The 19,010-nt window shown below is 38.3% G+C and overlaps 1 protein-coding gene across 1 annotated transcript in view; it reads right to left on the reverse strand.

Annotated features, from left to right (window-relative positions):
• Positions 1-10,261: 10,261 nt before the first annotated feature.
• The window catches only part of SLC22A15 (solute carrier family 22, member 15), a 70,947-nt gene continuing 62,198 nt past the window's right edge, over positions 10,262-19,010 (reverse strand). The window contains exons 8-11 of the mRNA XM_011933201.1: positions 16,748-16,868; positions 15,146-15,218; positions 12,965-13,153; positions 10,262-12,658 (exon numbers count right to left, since the gene is read on the reverse strand). Coding sequence (XP_011788591.1) covers positions 12,569-12,658; positions 12,965-13,153; positions 15,146-15,218; positions 16,748-16,868 — 473 coding nt within the window. The 3' untranslated portion in view covers positions 10,262-12,568. The remainder of the gene's footprint in view (positions 12,659-12,964; positions 13,154-15,145; positions 15,219-16,747; positions 16,869-19,010) is intronic.

A 19,010-nucleotide genomic window follows, 5' to 3' on the forward strand; every position in this document is an offset into this window, starting at 1 on the left:
ACACACACACACACACACACACACACACACACACACACACACACACACTCCCCAGTTACCTTTCTCCCATACCCACCCTTCCAAAACGATTCCAAAAGCAGAAGAGAGAAGGTCTTTTGTCTAGGGTCAGAAAGTCGTTTTATCATGTAGTCTCTCCAACTCCTCCCACAAGGAGGCTACGGCCTCCTCCCCAATTTTGCTCCAGGGATTCTTCAGAAAAGTGGGAGGAGAAGGCAGATTACAGGCATTCCTCTATAGGAAATGAAAGATTGAAAGATCTTCAAGCACAATCTTCAAGGAGGGAAATAATCTTACAAAAGTCACATTTCTTCAGTTATATTATTAGTTGGCAAATGAACTGGATCAAGTGAAAATGTTTTCTTGAAACATTTCATATTGATTTCATTTTCTGGAAAAGGTATAGCAACGTGAGATGTCTCTTTTGAAAAAACACTTAAAATTTTTTTTTAAATAAAAGGGACCTCTCACGTTGCTATTTAAAAATACATAAATGCTACGCTTTTTCCACATACATAAATGTGCATTAAATTCTTATTTTAAAATCTTCGACAGTTCCTAAGTGGTATAATTTATTGAAGCTCTATTACATAGCAGTTGGCATTTTATATACATGTCACTTAGTAATCATCACAGCAATTACAATAAAGATGGTATTATTAACATTTCATCTTACATATGAGGAAAATGAGAATGTTTCTGATTCTAAAACTACAATTTACACGATATTGATTATGAAAACTTCAGAGGGTACTTACAATATATTTGGGGAATATTTTGAACTATTTCAAAGCTAAAAGTTATTAAACATCAAATAAATTTAATGAGGAATGCAAAAGAAAATTGGTGATGGTTGGGAAGTCCTGGTTGTTTACTCTGGGCTTTGAAACCTGGCTGATCTGATATGGGCCTACTGTGTGCCAGGCAAGAGGATACGTATATGCATCCCTTTACTGACAGCAGCAAGCCTACTCTCTTCAGGTAACAGGCTTTAGCCGGTGGCATAATCAAAGCATGGGGTGAAGAAGAGTTTAGAAGTTGTGACTTGGATTTCCATGAAACTCTAGCAGAAATCCCAGCCTGAGATATCATTTCTTAAGAAATTCTTCCATGAAATAAATCATTTGCTGTTACTAGTTTCCAAAACTTGGATATCTGAGGTTCTCTCTAATTTCACTAAGGGCTTTTACCTTTGACTTCAAACCCCTCCCCCCATCCCTCCTACTTCCTGTCACCTTTATCCCATTCTGGTCAGACTCTGGAAAGGCTCAGGCTTGAGGAACCCAGCTCACTGATTCGACAGCCCCAAGCCCACTATGGTGCCTGAGACACAGAAGGCCCTCAGTGAGTATTTCTTGAATGTACTTGGCAGAATGTCAGGGTAATACTTTCCCCAAAGCAAATAAAGTGATCTCAAAGGGCACCCTAGAAATATGGGGAAGAATTTTGCCACCTTCTTTATGAGATCTTAACTGAACTCAGCCCATTAATGAATCCTGACAAACTTCTCAGTCAATTCATATTATTGACTGGCAAATATATTCCTGCACTAATTCTGGAGAAAAAAATCTCAAATGTTTATAAAATATAGGGAGAATCCTTAATTAATTAGAATCCTTCTAAAGGCCTTCCTCCAGAAGGGGCCTAATCAAAACGTCTGAGCCTTGGCTTCCTAAGGATTCCACCAGTGTCTGTTCTCAATTTGCATTCTTGTCCTGAAAATCAGGGAGGTGTTGGAACAATTTCTAACTATCTGTGAAAAAGAAGTGACACTTTTTCTCTTGAATTAACTCTCACAGGAAGCAGGGCAGAAGGGGCAGTTAAGTGCTAGGCTTTGACACATGAAAGATAGGGTCTAGACCTAGCACTGCCACTTACTGTGACCTTGAGAAAGTTATGTAATGTCTCTTAGCTTCATTGTTTTCATCAATAAAGTAGGGATTATAAAACTACCTAATAGAGTTGTGAGAATTAAATGATGTAATAACTATGGAATGCATTTAACATGGTGACACGGTGCATGTACTCAATGGATGGTAGTGATGACCATCATGTCATCATCACCACCATTAAACAGAGCCTGAAGAAAAATAAGACATGCTATCTATTTTATTATTGTACTTTTTTAAGAGAGTCTCACTCTGTCGCCAAGGCTGCAGTGCAATGACACGATCTCGGCTCACTGCATTCTCCACATCCCAGGTTCAGGTGATTTCTGGCTAATTTTTGTATTTTTAGTACAGACAGGGTTTCACCACATTGGCCAGGCTGGTCTCAAACTTCTGACCTCAAATGATCCGCCCACCTCAGCCTCCCAAAGTGCTAGGATTACAGGCGTGAGCCATTTATCTCTTTTAATCCAGCACCTAGAATACTTACCAAAATATCTGATGAATAAATAAATGTATTTTTCCCTGAAATAATCTCTTGAATACTAGAAAGTAGCTGAAGAAACCTTTTGTGCACATCTACCTAAGGATAAATTTGAAGCTATTTGGGGAGATTTGAAATGCTTGAAAGGAAATTGAAGATATACAAAGTCTAGGTTAGCATCTGTTTCTCAATGGTGTGATTTTATTACCTCTTTGCTAATCAATTTTATTAGTGATTTTATTATTCTACTTAATTCACTCTAATATTCCACATAACCAAAATAACACTAACTTTACTCTTTAGTGAAATTTCTTTTTTCAAAATTCTTTGCTGCTGCTCTGGGTCTTCAATCTTGCAATTCTTCTCCTCCTTATCAGCTAAATCCTTATCAAGCCCTTCCCTCTCCTGGGTACTGGATTGGGAAGGTCATAAATTGTTTCATGATGACATTAGTAAATCAATAACTAAGGAATTCAACAGCCCAGTGGCATCCAAGGCATTTTCTGGTCTTGAAGATGTTCTGGAATCTACTTAACAATAAATACCTTTTTCGAGGATGTGGCAGGATGAATACATAAATACAACCAGCCTGTCAAACTTTCCCCTTAGGCTTTACTCTCTGTTGTTTTCAGCTATTTATGCATTCCTCCAGCAAAGCATTCCTCTGACAAATCAAAGGTAACCTATATTTAGTCAACATATGACAGCCACCTTCTGAGTTATCTAGCAAACAGAAAAATCTAAACATTGATCAAACACCTAATGATTTTTTTTCTTAATGTGTTTGATGATCCTCAAATGCCCAGAACCAAATAGACATCATTTCTCAACCTTTTATATGGTGTTTCCATTAGACGAATTATTTTAAAAGACCTGATGACTACAATATTGGTGACTATGTCAAAAAGTTGTCCAAAGAATACCATCATAGGATAGACTGCCTCTCTATTGAGACAGGGAGATATCTCAATTTTTAAAAATCATCAAATTCATTCATTCTACAAATCAGTAGGCTGAATGGTACTATAGTAATAAGTCTATAGGTACATGGACAAGATTACTATTTAATTAATCTTTCTTTGCCTACCTCCTTTCTCAAGGTAGACATCTTTAACCCTATAAAAAAGGGATCAGTGCTCTCTTGAATGTATTCTCATCCTAACTACAACTTTACACAAAATGGTGAGATTAGATAATGAGAAGTTTAAGGGGAAATGAAGGTTTTTCTAGTATCTATATGCAGCTTTCTCAGACATAAATAATCAAAAATCCTTTTCTCAAATTGATTTTGGGGAAGAGTATCCCTTTTGAGTATATTACTGAATAGACTAAACTAATCATGACTGCCTTGTGTCTGGGCATCCATTCATTCAGAAATGTAATAAGTGACTACTGTGTCCCAGATACCATGCTAGTTTTTAGGGTTAAGAAGATGAATAAGATATGGTCCCTGCTTGCCTTTGAGTTCAATGTAACAATAGAGCTCATACGAAAAAGTAATCTGAATGCCCATGACACACTGGGCCCACTGCTATGGGGTGGAAAAAAGAAAGACATGTACTCTGTTTTTGTAGAGCTTATGGCCTAGTAGGGAAGACATCATCATTTATTAAATGACACAGTAAGACTTCCATGGAAGGCTGGGGGTGATGGCTCACACCTGTAATCTCAGTACTTTGGGAGGCTGAGGCTGGAAGATCACTTGAGCTCAGGAGTTCAACACCAGCCTGGGCAACATGGCAAAACCTCACCTCTACAAAAAAATTAGCCCTGCATGGTGATGCATGCTTTCAGTCCCAGCTGCTTGGGAGGTTGAGGCAGAAGGATCACTTGAGCCTGGGAGGCGGAGGTTGCAGTGAGCCAGGGTTGCACCATTGTACTCCAGCCTGGGCAACAGAGCGAGATCCTGTCTCAAAACAAACAAAACAAAGAGTTTGATGGAAAAGTATAGGTTGATTACAGAGAACATAACAAAAGTATAAGTAATAACAGAAGTGATTGGCTGATTTTGATAATTGCTAAAAAAACTGTTAAGATACAGCAACAAATGAAACTCAAAAACAAAGACATGAGTTTTAAATTATTTTGTAAGCAGTGTATTCTTTCAAACAACAAGTGACAAAATGTCTCAGTGGGAGACCTCAGGCTTAATTAAATAGTTAGAAAAGATCAACAATAAACGGAGATTTGGGGCTGTTACCCATGATTTCTGTCTGGCTTCTCCAGGTGATGACTGAATTATTCATTAAATTAATAACATACACTGATGACTCCACCAGGTCTTGTCTACCTAGGATCTTTTGACACACACTTTAAGACACCTGTGACAGGCTGAATAATGTTCTCCCCCAAAGCTATCCATATTTAAATCCCTAGAACCTGTGGATGTTACCTTTTATTGCAGAAAAGGAATCCAGAAACCAGCTCTGCTGACATCTTCATTCAGGCCCCTTAGGACTCATTTCGTAGTCTGACTTCAGAGCTGTCATAAAATAAATTCATCTTGTCCAAAGCCACTAAGTTTGTGGTAATTTGTTATGGCATCAATAGAAAACCAATGCAAGACCCCATTACTTATGAAAACTAAGAAGGCCTTTGGGAGTATTTTTTAAAGAAAAATTGGTTTGATTGGCATTTCCTAACCACTGATCTTTCTGGCTGCCATTCTTCCCATAAAAGCAAATACTCTTCATTTTCTTGCTCTTCCTTGGTTATAGTATCCGCTCAGAGGAAATTATCATGGAAAAATTAATTATAACAAATCATTTGGAAAGAATATTATTTGAAAGTAAATTGCTGCTCTTTGCCAATTTTCTTCCCTGTCAACTTCAGAATTAAGTTTTCCAGTCTAACCATCTGCATCAGAGACAGGCATATTATAGATATTACAATTCATTTCAGGTCACTGTTTTGCTATTTTATATTATCAGGGAAATGGGGTGGTGTGTGTGGAAGTGTGAGGCCTTAAGGCATCTCTGATCATAGTTGATCTTTGTTTTCCTCAAAAAGAATCACCAGTGTGGTGAGATGTAGTATTTGATGTAGTCTTCAGGTCATTCAGCACCCACTGAAAGCATTAGAGGGCAAAGGGAGTTGTTTGGCAAATCATATCCTAGTTGTAGACAGTGTAAGGCATGTTGTAGTCCTTCTTTTTTTTTTTTTTTTTTGAGACGGAGTCATGCTCTGTCGCCCAGGCTGGAGTGCAGTGATGCGATCTCAGCTCACTGCAAGCTCTGCCTCCCAGGTTCAAGCCATTCTCCTGCCTCAGCCTCCCGAGTAGCTGGGACTACAGGCGCCCGCCACCATGCCTGGCTAATTTTTTTTTTTTTTGTATTTTTAGTAGAGACAGGGTTTCACCGTGTTAGCCAGGATGATCTCGATTTCCTGACCTTGTGATCCACCTGCCTCAGCCTCCCAAAGTGCTGGGATTACAGGCGTGAGCCACCGCGCCTGGCCAAGTCCTTCTTCTTTTACACTGATGTGGTGACATGCAACTATAAGAATAAAAGTGACTCCAGGAAGCAAATTAATCTGTTGTATTATCACCACCAAGAACTGCTTAGCTTGAATGCTTCTAAAGCCTTAATCATCTGATGTGACAGATAGTCACCAGTTTTTAAGGGTCTCCCAGTGGTGAGCGAATATCTTGTTTGCCTCTGCCCCTCTGGATCCACTCCTCCTGTGGTGCTGTGCTCCACAAGGCTAACCTTTACAGACTCTATTAATGGCTTCCTTTTGCATAATGCTTTATCTTCCATAGTTTCTAGAAGCTCTGCACACATACTGGTAAATCACTCATTAATTAAAGTCCTCCAAGTTGACTGTGTGCTTTTACATTCATACACCATCATTTCATTCCATTTCTTAAAGTTATATTTTGAAGCAAAGCAACTGTATCAATCAATTCTATTCAAAATCAATTGTTCTTCAGGGTCTAGACTGAAGTTCTTTTAATACTAATTTAGCTACATCTGTCCTTCACATTTTTTAATAAATATGTAATCTTTTCTAAGCTTCATAAGATAGCTCGAGAGTCTTGGCTGAAAAGTTGTCTAAATGTTTCCACAAATGCAAAGCTCTTTTTGAAGAGAAATTGAGACTTGCAGGCGGGCAAGTTTATAGACTTTCTCCATGGGGAAAAGGGATAATTCTTCATCTGGGTGGGATTAAGAGATTTCTATATTTTTGTAACAGAATATCAATAGTCTTCACTTTAAAGTATGACATGGAAAGTATTTAAATCCCTTTAATTAGCAAGTACTCCAATCATTCACTGGAAAATTTAAACATGAAAGGACTTTGATCCAGTAAAAATTTGCCAACATTTTGTTCAACATTATTGAGATCCAATCACCTCAGTCATAGAACTATGTTTTTACCTCATCCTATGCATATGAAATTACATATATACATTTCCCTACTGAAGGTATTTACCTCCATTGTTTTATTACAACTAATAATGCTGCAATGAACATTCTATACAAATCTCTTGTACACATGTATATCAGGCAAGTACCAAGGCAAATATTAAGGGTAGTATGTTTCACTTTCTCCAACTGCATATTTTGATCCATCCAAAACTGTGAAATCATTTTAGTGTGTCTTCACTAGTATTCTTTATGAAAGGAAATAAAACCAAATATAATGTAGTGCAGATTTTAAGGGTAGTAGGTATTGTTTTATAACACCATTTCAATTATATATCTATGTGTGTATATACACACACACACATATATGGGTATGTATGCAGGTGTGTGTACTGTGTGTCACAGTATAAAACGTTTTTTTACAGTAGGTTATAGTAAAAATTTCTGAAAACATTATTCCATGAGATATACATAGAAGCAGAATTTCTGAATCCTAGACTATGCACATTTTCATCCTCACTCGCTGACAACCTAGTTGATGAATAAATTTATGCTTCTATCAGGATGTCACTAAATTCCTTTTCTTCATAGCTTTAACATTTGATATTCTGACTCTTATTTTCCCAATCTAATGGATTTTTAAAGATATCTTCATGTGGTTTCAGTTTGCAGTTCCCTGATCCTGTACTGAGGTTGAGCATCTTTTCATCTATGAATTATAAATTGCCTAATCATAGTTTTTGTAAACTTTATTACTTTTATCTCTGATTTGCAGTAATTCTTCATATAGTCTGGATATTAATCCTTATTGCTTATAAATGTTGCCCTAATCTATTGCTTTCTTTTTTTTTTTAAGTCGGAGTCTTGCTTTGTTGCCCAGGCTATAGTGCAGTGGCGTGATCTTGGCTCACTGCAACCTCCTCGTCCTGGGTTGAGGCGATTCTCTGGCCTCAGCCTCTTGAGTAGCTGGGATTACAGGTACATGCCACCATGCCTGGCTAACTTTTTTTTTGTATTTTTGGTAGAGATAGGGTTTCACCACGTTAGCCAGGCTGGTCTCGAACTCCTGGCCTCAGGTGATTCGCCCACCTTGGCCTCCCAAAGTGCTGGGATTACAGGCGTGCGCCACTGCACCCAGACTGCTTTCCTTTTAACTCTGTAGAATGTTCAGTCATACAGAAACAAGTTTTAAATTTAGATCAAGTCACATATATCAATTAAAAAATAATTTATGATTTTTAGTTCTTGTCTGATATATCTATCCATTTTCCAAGGTCATAAGAATATTCTATAACTTTCAAATAGTTTTAAAGTTTTGCTGTTTTTCATTGAGGCCTTCAATCTATTTGGAATTTATTTTTATTATGGCGAGAAGACTTAGTATCAATAATTGTTCACTTTTTCCTTTAATGTGTCATGCTATCTTTAACAAATCTCTGTTATGTTCTATTGATCTATTTGTCTACTGCTGACCAATAATACAGATTCGTAAGTTTTTATATCTAGAAAGTCAAGTACCTTCTGTTTGCTCTTCTTTATCAGAGTTGTCTTGAGTATTTTTGGATCTTTGCTTTTCCATTTGAATACTAGAAATATTACTCCAGGTTTATCAAAACATCTTAAGATCTTATTGCTCAACTGACAACATCTCTGGCTGATACCGCCTCAAAAAAACCAATTGGCTCCACCACTGTGAAGAAAAAAGCAGACTCATCAAAAGTATGGCCTCCACCTTGCTTCTACCTTCCAAGTTCCATTTGTATCTGATTGAAGGAAACCAAACTTCACCTGGCTGCAAGGGGTAAACTTATCTGCAAGAAATTCAGAAAATGTACATTTTAGCTTCAAAGTTTCTGTAGTACAAGAAGATAGAGTAGAACAGTGGATTTCAAACTATGGGTTGCAACCTATTAGCGGGTCATGATATCCATTTATTGAGTCATAAATGGCATTTTAAAAAGTGAAATAGAACATAAGTTATTAGTATGCCTAGCACGATTAAGTATTATTGCATAAAATATATACATTTTTATGATTCATAGATATTTTATATGTACATATATATTTGTAACTGGGGAAGTATGACAGGATGAATATATAAAACACATTTCTCACTGTGGGTTATGATAAAAAAAAAAAAGGCTAAAGGCCAAGGTACCAGGAAGGTGAAGAGATGCTGTGTGCCAATTTATCATATCTACTATAGTATCTCTTATTTTATTAAGGAAGCATCCTTTTATTCCTACTCTGCTAATAGCTTTTATTTTGAATGGATGTTGAATGTTGTCAAATAATGTTTATTTTTCTATTGAGGTAATCATAAGCTCTTTCTCCTTTGATATATTACATTGATGGATTTTCCACAATGCACTGTCTTTGCATTTTTCTCATTCTAAAAGTATTTGGATAGTTAACTTTTGTGTCCATCAGTCTACAACTTTGCTACAACCCCTGTCCACATATTACTTAACTCATTAGCAGGTTCTGCATTTGCCCAACTTGTCAAAGCTACTACTGTAGATTTTGAGACATTCTGGGAGAACAAAAGAAAGGCCTATGTCTTATGATTCTTTATTAAATTCACAAGAAGCCAAAATATCTGCATTTTATTTAGTTAAAAAATGTAATCATTTATAGGCACTTTTCCAATTTAAGAACCAATGATAAAGAATTTGTGGCCGGGCGCGGTGGCTCAAGCCTGTAATCCCAGCACTTTGGGAGGCCAAGACGGGCGGATCACGAGGTCAGGAGATCGAGACCATCCTGGCTAACACGGTGAAACCCCGTCTCTACTAAAAAAAAATCAAAAAATCAGCCCGGCGAGGTGGCGGGCACCTGTAGTCCCAGCAACTCGGGAAGCTGAGGCAGGAGAATGGCGTAAACCCAGGAGGCGGAGCTTGCAGTGAGCTGAGACCCGGCCACAGCACTCCAGCCTGGGCGGCAGAGCGAGACTCTGTCTCAAAAAAAAAAAAAAAAAAAAAAAAAAAAAATTTGTATGGAGAAGTCCTAATGTGAGGCTGTTTTTTAATTCTGGTACAGTAGTGACATTATTTCAATATATTTTTGTTATGAATATAAATCACCTACTAAAAGTATCTTCATCAATTTGCCCACCATAAAAATATGTGTCTGATTTATGGTCACTTAAGCAGTGCCTCAGAAACTCATTTTCTTCATTTATTTGCCTCATTTTGTTTATTTGCTCATTTTCAAATACTAAAGAATATCTGCATTGCTTGGAAGTAGCCAAATAACAAGTATTGGTTTTACTGGGCTGTGGTTATAACTCACAAAATCAGAAAATTTCAACATAGTTTCTTTCAAAATATTTGTGTGATGTAAATGTTTTGAACAAGCTGCTAATGAGAACTTTCACCCTGGAAACTCTGGGGTTTCTTATATATCTTACATTTACTTTTCTTGCTTTATTTTAGGAGAAAAAAATTTAATTTTGAATAGAATAAGAAAAGGATACTTTTTACAAACCATCTGCACAATCAAAATACATTACCTATCAATGAAAAGTTTTCCAATAATTTAATCAATGCAAATATACACATGTACACATTCTCTACATCAATAGTATTCAACAGTTATTATCAAAAAGAGGAAATTTTGATTTTATAAAGGCAGTGGAAATAAAAAAAAGTAATTATTACGTTTTGCTCAAGGACCATCTAGAAAAAAAATTTAACGACACATCTGACATAAGGAACTGATGGCCAGCCGAGCCTTATTAAGTAACACGTATTCAAATTGTAGATCTCTCCCTCATATCTTCCACCCCACAGCTAAGAAAGGAAACCCAGGGATAGAAGTAATTGAACTCTATTAGCCAGAGGCAATCGAACCCAGTGCCAATAGAGAGATGCACTCCCAGTTGATCTTCAAATGGAACAAAGCCGTAACACTGGTTTTCTCCCGATGTTGGACGTATGGGTGATATATTTTTTAATTTCTAGTTTCCAAATTTTCTGTAATGAGATATATTACTCTTATAATACAAAGAAAGCTCTAACTAATCAAAAATTATGTATATGTTAGTTCAGTGTTTTAAATGCCCAACCACCATTTAAGAAGAACGTTTAAATGTCTTTGTAAGTTCTTCCTCTCTTCCTATTCTGATGTTGAGAAGGTGTCTATTTTCCAGAGAAAGTTAAGCAGGATTTGACAATTTGGGAGTTTGGGTGAGATTTGCCTGGAGTTTGCAAAACTTATACTGGGAGGAGTTCCGCAATCTCCCTGATGGCTAGAAACAGTAATATTTACTAGGTCTTACTGTGTCTAGGTCAACGTTCTGGGCACAGCAGAGAAAAACAAACAGTAGTAGAGATGGCCTCTGTTTATGAAGAGCCCAATTAATAATCAAGGGCATAAAAGACATAAAAATAACAATTACAAAGGTACATACTGATACAGTGGAAACCAGAAGTCAATGTGCAAGAAAACATGACAGTATTTGGAGTCAATTGGGGTGATGCTTCCAGCACTTCCAGAAGCAGCCACAGTGACATCTTCTATTTACCTCTAATTCAATTTCTTTTTCTCCAAGAGGTTAGTAGAAATGGAAATTCTGAAAACACAGAAATTTTCCTCGTTGGGAAAGTGACCTAAATCAGTGCTGCCTAAGCTTGTTGACTCTAGGTTTATATTCCTATTTGAGATAGTATTCAAGTTTCATGGGAAAACATGTTTTCAAGACATGATTTTAGGAAATCAAATGTAAGATTCACTTGAAAGTTGGTAGCACTTAATGAAAAACCAACATTTCCTGTGAAATTACTGAACCTTCCATTCTGATTAAACAGGTCGGGGCCGATCTAGGACAAGTTCTTAAATATTGTCCAAATTCCTCATGGCACAATACTGGAAGCAAAACAAATAAAAATTTATCAAAGATAATTTCATTTTCTCCATTATTAAAAACTGCACCTTTTTTTTCCCTCCAGGTGCTCAACATGTCACTGTTTAACTGCCCTCTACTTAAAGCTTTCTCATTTACTATGCATGATTTTGAAGTACTAGAATCTCAGATGGAAATTTTTCTGGATGTGCATATTAGTGGGAAAGGAAGAAATCACCCAATGTAGTATCCAAGGGAGCTGACAGGCAGCCAGAGCTACACTCCTGACTCTGAGTAAACTGCTTTGGTACATCTGGCTTTTCCTAATGAATCATCTGTGGGACTCAAGGCATGAGGAGCCCAAGTCAACCAGCAGGCTGGGAACCAAGCTGAGGACTCTTATTTCATCAGCTGAGAAAAAGCTGGAGGGTCTCGGGACACATAGATGACCTCTGGGTGCTTTACCCTGGACACAAAATTAAAATGCTGATGTTAACCTGTACCAGAAGATTCCTGAGTAGCAACTGATAGGGGCAAATGTCCAACATGGTATAAAGATTAAATCTTAAGGATAGTTTATCTTACCCCACCAAAATAGTGAGAAGTTTTACATATCTGCCTTTATTTAGATCATGATGAAGGAAAAGCGACATGATGAAATCTCTAGAAACAAATGAGCCTACCACTTTGGAATGTGGGTTTGGGCTGTTCTGCCAGATGTTATGATTCTGAGCAGAACTTAAATTCTAAACAAATTAACAACTATTCTCTCAATGCAGTGATGTTGTCTCTCATGAAATCTCTTCTCCAACTTCTGTGCCTAAAAATATCAGTCCACGCTGGGTACCATCTATGTACGTTCAAGCCAAGCCTCTTTTTACAACTCTCTTAATATTCATGGAAGAACCTGCCTTAGCCAGAGGCATAAAAGATGATCCTTTGCTTCTTATGGGGAATCTGGGGCTCTTCACTTGATCATCTGAGTCTCTTCATCTGCATCGTAAAATTCTTCCTCTTCCTCACTCTCGCTCCCTAAAGAGCTCTCCTTGTCCACACACTGAAACAGGAAAGAAGAAAAGGGCAGGGAAATGATGTCATGACATTTCTGAAACGGAAACTACCATCTAGCTATTCAACTGACAAATGTATTTATATGACATCTATTTCCCCAATAAATAGCCCCTAAAATATTCTAGGAAAGCTAATGAATCATCGATCATCTTTATTTCTCTGAAAATCAGCTGCTGTTAGATCCCACCTTTGTTTTCCAGCAGTTTTGCTCAGTTCTATTTTAATGCAAACCTTCCTTTTTTCAATAACTGCCACCATTCAACTGGTATAATAATTAAGAAAAATATCACACCTGTGGAGGGTCCAAGGCCTGTAAAGATAACGCTTCTTCTCCCAGCCTGCGATACGAATACACCTGAAGGTCGGAGAATGTTTCTAGCAGCGGACTGTTAAGGGTTTCTGGCAATAACAAACTCAGGAGGCCGGAGGTCAGGCCGGTGGCTCCGAAGACAATGAATGGTAAAGACCATTGCACATATTTCTGCAGAGGTGGGGAGTGGAATGAAAACAAACCAGAGCATTAGTTTCCTTAGCATGTAATGCAAGCAGTCTCATGACTGAAAAACTGTCATTTTTACCACCCAGTTCATGACCTCCCACTAGACTACACTATAAACCACTTCTTTCCACATGCATTATCCTGGGAAATCAGAGAATGATTCCTCAGGCATATAGATATGGGAGTGAGTAAATAAAAGAACAGTACTGGTTTGTGGATCAGAAGCAGCAATTTCATGCCCAGGGTGGGTATTGCAGGAGAAGAGGCCAGGCTGCCTCTGAGCAGGCAGGCCTATATGGCCAGAGTTGACAGGACATCTCGTAGTTCAGCTTCCATTCCAGGTGAGCACACTTTGCACAGAGGCACCCCAAAATACTTGCTGATGATGAACTTTAAAGTTCTCAATCCTGGAATTGGCCAAACCATCCCATATACCTTAACACCATAACTGAGAGTTCCAGGGATTAAAGGTGTAAAAACTCTTTTAACCCTACCATATACATATGGCTTATAAACTTCTAAATTGAGCATGGTAAAGGACTGGTGAAACAAGCAATTGTTTCAGAGATCCAAAACATATTGTCAGGAAAACAGAAACATTTCATCACAAACAGGTTCAAAGAAAACATGAAAAACAGTTGCTTCCAGGCTGCTTCTCTGGGGCTTTTCTTAGCTGATCAACATTCTAGAATTCCAGCTAAGCTTATGATCTTCTGGTTTAGGCTTCCAAATTCTGTGGGTAGGTTCACTACTAATTAGGATTTCCCCTCAGGCAATTTTTTTCCTGATTTTTTAAAGTGAAGAGATAATGGAGGAGGTGGAAAAGGGAGAAGGGGGAGGAGAAGGGAGAGATGGAGAGAACCAAGCAGAAGATGGGGATAAGGAGGAAGAGGGAGGAGGAGAACCTCTCATCTTTAGCCATCTACATGCAAACATATGTCCAGCACTGTGAGCCTGTTGTTGAAACAAGGAGAACACACACTTTCCCTTCTTCTAACCTTATAGGAAGCAACAGAGACACAGTGCTGGGTATTATAATGTTCTAGGATAGCTATCCAAAGTCAGATATCTTTAACAGTACCTATATTTTGCAGAATAAAACACAGACCTAACATGACTCCTTCAAGAAGGGTCTTGTGACCTAAAATTAACCATGAGACATGGAGAGAGATACTCAGAGAAGGGAAATGTACTGCACCTCAGAAAATGAAAAGGTTACAATGGCATTTCAGAGACCTGCCTAAGTAATGAACAGTTGTCTACAAAACAGGTCAACAAGTCCCACATCAAATCTAGTTGCTTTCAAAATGTCTCAGCTGGGGAAAGTCACAAATCAAACCAAGGAGAGACTTGCATAGGGGTCCCTGGGTTCTTTCACAGAATCTGAGCATTTTAAGATGAAGGATTTTAGGGCTGTCATTTAATCTGATTCCCTTTCTTTGACTATAACAGTTGGAAAGTTTCAAAAAACATATTAACAGACACAGTGCGAGACATATTTCTCCTCTAATATTTTCCAAGAGGTGTGTTCTTGGGGGAAGGTATTTAACCTCTTTCTGTAGCGTTTCTCATATTTAATACAGGGGTAACAACAAGGCCTACCTTTTATGGTTACTATGAGGACTGCACGTGATGATATGTAGAAAGTGCTCAACATAGAGCCCAGCACACAGCAGAAGTGTCATACATACTTATTAGTTGACTAACTTTTTCACGGGGACAGGAATGGGGCACACTGGCAATAGCAGGCCCTCCAGCGAATTCCGATGAACAAACAATCAGACCCACTGGAGGCAAATGAATCCTCGATAAGAGTCCGTCTGCCCTGACAGAGTACTATCTAAAAGGGACAAGGTTCACATTTGTGTCAGCTGATCTTAAATGACATCTGTTCATCACCTCTTTCCACTCAAAAGCATAAGCATTTCCGAGGCAGAGAATCAAGGAAAACAAAACTAGAAGGTACAAACCAACCAGTGAGGGGATGAAGGGAGCAATAATCCCACCAACTCGGGAGAACATGGAACAAGTTCCAAGCCCAACATTCCTGAAAAGCATAAGGAAAAATACATCAGTAAGTTCTAGCGGGGAAACTAAGAGACCCTTGGGGGGCAGCAGTGGGCCTTGAATAACATGTCCTGAAGTGGAAGTACAGGATCATAGAGAACAGTGGGTTCTAGAGCTGCCTACTAGACATTCCTGAGATGCTAGGAATGTTCTGTAATTACCCGGTCCAATGTGGAAGCCACTAGACACATGCAGTACTGTGTGCTTGAAATGCAGCCAGAAGGATGAAGAACTGAATGTTTAATTTATTTAATTTTAATTAATTTACACTTAAATAGTTACACAAAGCTAGTAACTACCATATTGGACAGTGGATCCACAAAGGATGATATAGAAAAGAGCATTTGAATATTTTTAAATTAAAAGTTCTCATGGGTTTTTATGCCTTAGGTCTCTTACAAAGAGCCAGGGTTTTATGATCTGAAAAGGCTGCTCATTTATTTAAACTCAACTAATTAACAATTAAAGGGTCAAGCATATAAATAGAAATTGACTAAGTGTGTACTGTTAGGAAACCAAGAACACCTTTATGGCGAGTGCAGGCATAAAAAAGGTAGGAAGGAGAGAGGGAAGGAGAGAGAATGATAATTAATGGTTTTGGGTAGAGGGATACAGCACTCTGTAATCCCAGCTGAAAAGTTCATACTCACATTTGCTCTCAAAATTGTCCCAGTTTGGACAAAATCATCATGTTACCAGTAGCCAGGTAAAATAGGTTACAGGACCAACTAGGAAATTACTAGCCAATTGCAGACACTCTGATCTCTTACTGGGAAAAATAATTTTAAATTAACAGGCAGAAAGAACCATGAGGCTTCTTGCATGGATAAGGGAAGGAGAAGGATTGTTTGGAAAGATCCTCTAAAAGACTGAGAAAGAGCCAGCTGAGAGAATACCTGCCCAGACCACAGAAGCAGTTCTGCAAAGCCTCAGCTGCACCCCCATCCTTCAAATTTGGGTGTGTTTCTTGCTTTCAGACTTATTTTATGAAGGAAAATTTAGGCTGGATATTTATCGTTTTCAATATAAACACATCCTATTCATTAAGAACCCAGCTTTAATAATTGCTGTTTAACTCTGATATTTACTTACTATATGAAATTATAGTTTAAAAATGTGTCTATTTTGTGTTAAAATGGAGGCTCTGTGAGAATAGGGAGCTTGTCCCCTTGTCTGTGATGTGTGATACAGGATGGGTAATTGAATAAATAAAATTCACCAGAATAATAACAGCATCTGCGCATTGTTTGAGTGATAGAATATGCCTCGCATAGAGTACTTCTCTTATAACTTACACTAAGGAATTCAGTCTACCATAAAGTGACATTTTCCTAGCAGAGCAGGCAGAGAGCAGTCTGCAAAGGCAGGCTCTTAGCCTAAACTGCTTGCTGAATTACTGCTGTCCCACACTAACTCCAGAAGCAGATGAAATGAGCACACCTCTGTTGGTGCAAGAATGGATGACAAAGTGTAGAATGTGTGAAGAATGAGGCTGTGTGAGGCACATACCTGATGACTGTAGGGTAAAGCTCAGAGGTGTAGATATAAACAATGTTAAAGGCAGCACTGATGGTCAGCTTCCCCAGCAAGGACAAGGAACGGCTGTTCACCACTGCAAACACACCTGTGTCTGAGGAGGACAAGAGCAATGCCTGTGAGACCCACAGTTAAAATAATTCCTCTAAATGGCACATTTCATTTTGATAGAGCGGGCGGCATTCATGTTGATCTCAAAGAGCAAAGAGGTAGTGTAACCACATACACATTCAGAAGGTTTAGTAATCACACAAACACACACAACTATTTTTTCAGTGTTTTGGCTCTACCCTTGAAAACTTACATACTGGTGTCATTAAGTGTGATAAACTTTCACTCACTCCTGAATGATAGAGTACCCTGAAAACTTCTGTACTGTCATAAAGTAAGCTTCATGGAAATTCTAAGTTTCATCTTCCAAGGGTGTAACTTGACTCTCCTTTCTTCCCTCTTACTCACATAATCAATGATGTAAAACAGTGGTCTGCACAACAAGCCCTGATAAATACATGATACAGAGGTAAGCTCCAGAAAAGCTCTTACATGTAGTTTGTATCCCCTGGTGTTTCACTGAGAAGGTAAGGAACAATGCCATTCAATTACTATCAGAAGATCAAGGACATTAATGTTCTTTCTTTCTTTTTTTTTGAGACAGAGTCTTGCTCTTGTCTCCCAGGCTGGAGTGCCATGGCGCAGTCTCTGCTCACTGCAACCTCCACCTCCTAGGCTCAAGCGATTCTCCTGCCTCAGCCTCCTGAGTAGCTGGAATTACAGGCACCCGCCACTACGCACAGCTAATTTTTGTATTTTTAGTAGAGACAGTGTTTCACCATGTTGGCCAGGCCGGTCTTGACCTCCTGACCTCAGGTGATCCACTTGCCTCGGTCTTCCAAAGTGCTAGGATTACAGGTGTGAGCCATCACGCCCAACCAATGTTCTATAAATAACAAGAATCTAAATATGAAATTACTTTTACTCCTCAACTTCTCACTTGAATTACTAATCAATAGTAGTATTTTAGTTTCTTAATGTAATGCTTTTATTTAAAATGCAAAAAATATATTTTATGTCAGTTCATTTCTTTACCAAAAGTGCTAACAATTATCTTATGTTTTTTCCTTTATTAACATTATACGTTCTGGGATTCTATAATTTAATGATTCTTTAAAATAAAAGCTTAACCTCTCCCCTTCAATAATCATTTGCCTCTACCTTCAAAATAACAATTTACTCCTTATGAGGCAAAAAAGTTCTCATTGACTCTGTTGTACTTCCTACCATTCCCTATCAAACGTCCCAGTGATTGACCACCACTCCACTTCCTCCAATGCACCTGCCCTGGCAACTTACAATGTGGCTTCCAATACCATCCTCTCCTGAAATTCCTACTCTTGAAGGTCAGCAGCAATGTCCTCATCACCAAATATAATTACGTCTCATTCTCCTTGACATTTCTGCCAAAGAGAACACTCTCATTCCTTCCTTAGGAATGTATGGCTCACAGAAACCACTCTTCCCCTAAATAGCTCAAATGAAATATGCTTTCTTTCATTTGACCTCCACTGCCCCTACTTTCCAATCCATTCAACTGGCGTGCCTCAGACACTGCCTTGTGGCTGCTTACTTTTCCATCTTGCCTGTCCAAATTGGGATTTCGAGTTCTCTCAGACCCAGGTTGGTATCTTCCTTGTATTTGTGTTCCTTACTGCACCTCCCATAGCACTATGTACACTGGTGCTCACTAAATATCTGCTGAATTAATACGTGGAAGGACTACAAGAGGGATTAATTCAGTGAATAGAACTTGTGTTCATGCTCTCTCAACTTGAAAGGAGGGAGGCATAGATATGCCCCAGTCCAAAAAATAAGTTTCACCTTCCCTGCTTAACTATAAAATCATCTTCTTTAAAGAGTATGCCCTGAACAGAGTAGTCCAGACTCTGCCAAACTCCACCTTCTGGGGCAGCTTTCTTGAACTCTTCTACCAGGTTATTTGGAAGAAGATGTTAGCTCTTCTAAGTCCTGGATATATTTTTAAGCCACAAGGTGCTTCTGATAAAGAATCATGTCTTTCAGCATTTACCCTGATATACATTTCTCAACTTTTGAGATCTAACAACATTTTCACTTAAACCAATAATGAGGGCAAATTAAATCCATCAATTATTTTCCAGAAAACAGAATGAGTTGGGAAAAGGTATTGGATAGCATTGAACCAAACAGAAATATGCACATT

The sequence above is a fragment of the Colobus angolensis genome, unplaced genomic scaffold (assembly GCF_000951035.1).
Source record: "Colobus angolensis palliatus isolate OR3802 unplaced genomic scaffold, Cang.pa_1.0 Scaffold124, whole genome shotgun sequence".
NCBI lineage: Eukaryota > Metazoa > Chordata > Mammalia > Primates > Cercopithecidae > Colobus > Colobus angolensis.